The sequence below is a fragment of the Pinus tabuliformis genome, chromosome 1_1 (genome assembly GCF_031772625.1).
Source record: "Pinus tabuliformis cultivar Carrire ecotype Pingquan chromosome 1_1, CPIR1, whole genome shotgun sequence".
Taxonomy (NCBI): Eukaryota; Viridiplantae; Streptophyta; class Pinopsida; order Pinales; family Pinaceae; genus Pinus; species Pinus tabuliformis.
This window is the reverse complement of record NC_142297.1, coordinates 129,564,476-129,570,645: the sequence shown is the minus strand read 5'-3', so window position 1 is coordinate 129,570,645 and position 6,170 is coordinate 129,564,476. Positions and strand designations below refer to the sequence as shown.

At 38.0% G+C, this 6,170-nt stretch overlaps 1 protein-coding gene across 1 annotated transcript; it reads right to left on the bottom strand.

Annotated features, from left to right (window-relative positions):
- Nucleotides 1-229: 229 nt before the first annotated feature.
- LOC149211978 (beta-amylase 1, chloroplastic-like) lies at nucleotides 230-4,420 on the bottom strand. The gene is made up of 3 exons (XM_089391637.1): nucleotides 3,114-4,420; nucleotides 1,703-1,813; nucleotides 230-1,600 (listed from the first exon to the last, which is right to left on the bottom strand). Exons 1-3 carry the CDS (start codon nucleotides 3,162-3,164, stop codon nucleotides 818-820), a joined length of 945 nt encoding a protein of 314 aa, XP_089247763.1. The 5' UTR covers nucleotides 3,165-4,420; the 3' UTR covers nucleotides 230-817.
- Between the last annotated feature and the right edge of the window lie 1,750 nt (nucleotides 4,421-6,170).

The following is a 6,170-nucleotide window of genomic DNA, read 5'->3' as shown; positions in this document are numbered from 1 at the left end:
CTCTTTTAAAAAAGTGACTAAATTCTTCACATCAACGCAAGCAAGAAGCAACTGCTCTCTTTGAGATTTTCAATAAGGTATTAAGTATCTCATCAACACTGAATACGAATAACTATTCTGCTTGAGTCACACAAACCTTGCACCTGCACCTTGGGCCGATAGCTATCACAAGCACTGGCATGTAACTATCGGCAGCACAAGCATGAGTGTCCAATTGGATAACAATTCATAAAGGTAAAATAGTTCTTTTTTAATAAAAAAAAAAGGCATTCAATGAAACAATTTATAAGGTTTTTCATTACACCTTACTGAATTTTTTGCAGTTCCATTTTACAAAACTTCTATAAAAATGACAAGTTTACAATAATAATCAAGCATGTATTCAATGGTCCATCATTTCGATTTTGAGCAACTGAAGCTTACGGTTCTAGCATAACTCCATGCTTAATCTGCACCTGCGATTTATATAGAGTCTTAACATCAATCTGCACCTGCCATTTATATAGAGGCTTAACATCAAGTAGTTGAGCATTCAGTAGAGCCTTAACCTCCAAGGAAATTTGATTGTAGCTCAATGGACGGGAAATCCGTTCTAAAAGCATGGTTTCCATGAGCACATCAAATAGCATATAATAGAATGCCTTAGTAGAATAGATTAAAGTAGGATTGTTAATTGGGCAAGTAACTCTGAAAACTTCAAAATTCGGGCAAAGTTCATAAATTTTAGACTGAAAAACTTTAACCACTGCAGTGCAAAACCACTGATTAACTATCATTGCAAAGCAGTCCTTGGTTAGATTTCATACTTTTGACTTATTTAATTAGAAGTAGCCTCCTGGATAAGAGGTCTAGTACCTCTCTGCTTTTCATCACTTGAATTCGAGACAGCATTCTGTTGAGACATTCTTTTCACAAAAGATACAAACCTACTCCAATTCTTACTTTGGAACAAATCCTGACTCATCCTCAAATAAGTAAAAGCACACATAGGTTCAACCTTGTCATCTGGGCTATCTTCTTCCAAACGAAGACTGGAATTATTAAGAACTTGTGTGTATGCAGCTTCATCAAATCTAGGAAGAGCATTTTCCCCAGTCAGAGGAATCCTGGCTTTTCGGGTTGCCTGGATCACTTGCTTTATCAACTTCTCCGGAGAACATTTTGCATCCTCTGGTTGCTCTACATCTTTCATCTCAATACAAGTAAAATTAAAAACTACTCCATGTCTCCCAAACATTTGTGCTATCGGAAGATAACCATCTCGGTCTCTAGTATTGTAATACCCAGCAGTGAGCTCAGGTGCATGAGATCTGGTTAAATAATGCCAATGAATACCTGCCACTTTGCCAGAGACTTTGGTACCGGAGTTGTGAAAAATGGATTCAGCTTCTGCTAGGATCCTTTCCCCATGATTCAGAAGCATGTTAGAATACCACTGCAAAAAAAACTCACCATAAGGTGAGTTCCAACCACCTTCACGGCGGAAGAACTCTGTCTCCTCTGGCCAACTGTTGTAGTCACCTGCACCATTTGGCCCTCCATAACCCCATTCTTTCTTACCAGTAGTTTCAGCTGTGGCTTTAAGGTTAGCCAGCATATACTGCAAGGATATATACAGAACAGAATGATCATTAAAGGATCTAAAAACTCAAGATGGGATCCATGAGGTTGGAAGTGTTATAGTTCCAACTTCCATCCATACCTTGTCATAGCATTGAAAAGCTCCAATCCCAGGAAATTTCCATGTACCATTGCTCTCAGGATAAGAAGGATACCGCAGCTCTCCTGCTGGACCCATTCCTACTTGAATTTCCTGCATCATCAAGCATACAATTCCCATACAAAAGTATAAGCACTATGACCATGAAAAGCACATGCACAACTGAAAAAAATAATCAGATAAGACAGTTCAAGCACTAGCTTATTATTGCACCCAGAGAAGTGGTTCTTTACAGCCCAGGTGGGGTAGATATTTACCACGTGACATTTGTGTGACTAAAACTAAAGAAATGAAAGTAAAAAAAGGTGGATGCATTATTTATCTATCTTACCATATTTAAAAAGCGGCAATAAATAAATTGGCAGAGATCCATCTTAAACTTGGATTTGGCATGGATCCATCTTAACCTTGGATTTATTACATGTCAATATGTCAAGAGGGCTCAAAATATTAAGATTTGCACCTCCAGTTTTTTAATCCATCTCAGCATTTAATAAATATGTGGCTAAGACAGATCTGTGCTAATATACAGAAATTTCAGACTTGCCTTGGGCCATAAAGTCTAGGTTCCATGCTTAAAACAATCAAGAGGTGTGCAATCAACAACTGGGCCATAAAGTCTAGGTTCCATACATAAAACAAGCAAGAGATGCATAATCAACAACTGGTTGTTATAAAGCACATGCCAATCTAATCTCTTTTTCATAAAGGACATGAGCTCTGGACTCATGCAAATCAAGCATTCAGTCGCAATTTCCTAAAGTCACAATTTGGGTCATAAAAATTTAAATGGATGAAAAAGCTTGGATCCTACTTATTCCATGCTAAAAGTAATGTCTGGATCTTTAAATACAAGCATTGGCCCATACAGAATCCAGATTTATATAAATAGCAGGCCATAGGCCATACAGTCATGAAGGGATCATCATGAAATTCCCCTCACGACTTGGGTCTCACAAGTCCGTTAGAAGACAATTTTGCCACCTGGATCAAGGAATTTCATACAAAAAGTACATGCTTAGATCAAAATCCCTAGTCAGAAGAAATGAAAAGTTTATATTGCGGTAGTTTCATCTAACAATTTTAAGCATTGGGTCCTAAAAATCAATTTCTTGACCATGGCAACTCCTTACAATCTGAAGTTACTGACTTCAATCAATCTTCACAGAAGAAAATGGATCCTTGTGCCACAAATTCCATACAGTAATTAAAGTCTTGGATTATCTACATTACCAAGAGATTACATATGAAAGTTCAGACATGATGAGTTAATTTAGGCATCCATCTTACAAGAAGTTAGTTTTGTAACACTAGAGTTAGAAAATCCATGAAAAAAATAATGCCTCTGAAACCCCTTCAATGAGCACAAAAACCAAATTTTGAGAAGCCTTACCACAACAGTTTCACTCATAAGATCATTAAAGCTCTCCTTGAAGCTTCTCATGAAATCAGCATAGCATTGAACATGGGTTCTCCCTTTTAAGACAGGAAGATTATCACAACCCAATGAAATGTACTCATAGTTTCACCTTTTCCACTGGTCGGTGTAGGCCAGATCATTATCATGGTCTATTTCTTCAACCACCCATTTTGGCAAAGGAATACTGCACATATACAATCCCAAAAATACTAGATCCTTGGTTATGTTAGAAATAAAAAAAATGATTTGAACACAAAATTTATTGTTTCATTTTTGTTATGTGAGAGGTCTTGGCACCACCAAAAGTCTTGCTTCGTGGTTCTTGTCTGCATGATGCATTTCTTGATTGCATGCTTCACAGAGCAGTTGCGATATACTCCGTGTGAAGGACTCTAACCAACATTTATACCTCTAATTTCAAACCTTCAGCATAGTGTCTAAAGTAATTGAGTCAATCCATATACCTTTTCCCCAGACCAACTATTTTTATTATAACACAATAGCTGCTCTTAAAAAACACAAGAAAGTCACCTCCATAAGACCATTGCTGGTGCGAAGCCAGAACTAAATGTTATCTTCAAAATAAAAATATAATAAAGCTCATAAAAATGATGTAATCTACTGAAGCAGTAGATGATGGTAAAAGATTGCTTGAGTATTCTAGATTGGCAAAGCTTTTGGTGTGTGCAATACCTTGTATACCTCCTTTATCCCAATCTATTAGAGTAAATTTGCCAAGATATACAAAGGAAATTGAAGAATCTTCAAATATAGGATGTAATCCAAGCTAACAAAATCCTACTATGCTATAGGAGCTAAAGCTAGCCCTCTCCAGCAATTGTTGGAGATCGGAGTCCACATTTTGGTAGCAGACCAGTATGGGGTACCTGCCCTGAAATATGCATTTAACTCAATGGTAGAGTGGCCCATTAGCCAGGGGAGCATCTTGGGTTTGATTTCCAGTATGTCCAACTTTCAACATGATATCAGAGCCAGGGATTGAGTCTGACTGGCAGTCACTAGGAGGCCTAAACCAAAATGTGGCCTGAAGGAGGTGTTGAAAATAGAAATAGGCACCTTGATATTGAACTGGTAAAGATACTTGACATAAAAGGGACAAGTATCTGAGTATGATAGAGCAGCCCACCTGCCAGAAGTGGGTGCTGGGATACTCCTAACCTAACCAATTTTCAACATGGCATAGTGCCAGTAGTTGAAGTGGAAAAAAAATCTAATAAAGCACATGGAAATTGTTAATTTTTGTAGCTTTGGTTGGTATTCAAGTCAGCCCAAAAGAAAGAAATTTAAATTTTGAATTTTCGCCTCCAAAATACAAGTTGGCTCCATATTGTTCAAGTGGGCCAGCCCCAAAGGACACACCTATTCGAGCTCATTAGATCACCATATAAAGACAAATCGTCCTCCTCTTGGCACCAATTCAGATCACTCATTCTCATCTTCTTTTCACACTTGGGAGTCTAAAAGTATGATTTCTGAGGCAGAACAAAGTTTCTCTAAGGCAGACCAAAATTATCTGAGGAAAGTGCAGGAGGCCGAATTTATCACAGTCTGACCAGGTTTGACCTGGGTTTGGTTACTGGTCAGTTTGACTTTATTTGACTGGAAAGTTCAGATTGTATCTCTTGTTGAATTGGACTATTTCTCTAAGAAAAGGTTGCTGGGTTTTTCCCTGGTTAGGGTTTTCCCAAGATAAATTTTGTGTCTCTTGTGTTTGGCTGTCTTTTCATGATTCTACTGTCATTATTGTCTTTACTGTTGAAGATTTTCTATGTATAATTGCTTAATGATGAAGTGACACAAGATAAATAATGAAGAAATCATTGGAAGTAATTATCAGTCTAGGAAATCTTGAAAAATCAACATGGTATCAAAAGCCGAGATTTAAGAGCAGCCATTAAAGAGACTTGCAGAAAGCCAAGCCACTTGCTTGAAGAAGGCTAAATGTTGAAGAAAAAGCTGCCCAGGTTTTATCTTTGTCTACCTAATAATTCGTCCTGTAAGGGCTAAACAATACTTGTGTCGAAGTCTGGAACAGACTATGTTTCATAGGCTCTCATCTGAATTCCATTATGATTGAAAGGAGTAAATGATGATTTTGAGAGCCAAGCCCTGTTTTGTGTTTGAAGAAAGAGGGCCGAAGCCGTAGAAGGAGGCCTAAAGACCTCAGGTTACTATTCTAACTGGACCGAGATAGTAAGAGGCATTAAGGATTAAGCCACAGGTTAAAAAGAAAGGATTGAAAGGCCTCAAAGGTTTAAGAGCAATTTTGAAATTTGTGCCCCAGAGCTGGCCGAGATTCTGTTGATGACCTCAGCCCTAATTGCAGGAAGGCTGAAGGGCCTGAGTCCAAGATCAAGGTGGCCAAGAAGCCTCAGTTCAGAGGGCAGAAGAAGATCAACTTACCCCAGACATGCAAAGAAGCCAGTGAAGTTATCTTTCTGTCTACTAAAAGGAGGTTTTGAATAGCATGGTTTGTAAATCCTACTTATAAACCTCAAAATTTTGCAAGTCTGCTATGTATACAGGTCACAGAAAAGAATAGTTGACTGATACCTTGAAAATAAGTTATACAACTAAGGTGTCATTACTTAATTCCTGCTAGAATGGACATTGGATACACTTGCTTCAAGCGTCTTGATCTGTTGGGACATTGTTGATTGAATTCAGACTACTAGCCTCATGATTCGAATTGGAAAAGAATTCATGCTTTTCATGCACAGGGACAGTATTCAGTTTTGTGAAAGGGCATTCATAAATGAAAAAGAGGCCGAGCTCCTCATCAATTTTGGAGACCAAAATTTTCTTGGAGAATGAGTCACTTTCAGAACTGAAGTTGTCCTTGTAAAGGACAAATTGTTGCTCTTACTACAACTGTTTTGAAGAGACCGAGCTACCTAGTTTGAAGGGCTGAGAACAATCATCTCTGTGAACAAATCATGTGGACAGAACTTGCTAATAACTCTGAAGGAAGTCTGGACCTTGCCCATGCCACTTGAAGATTGTTTTATT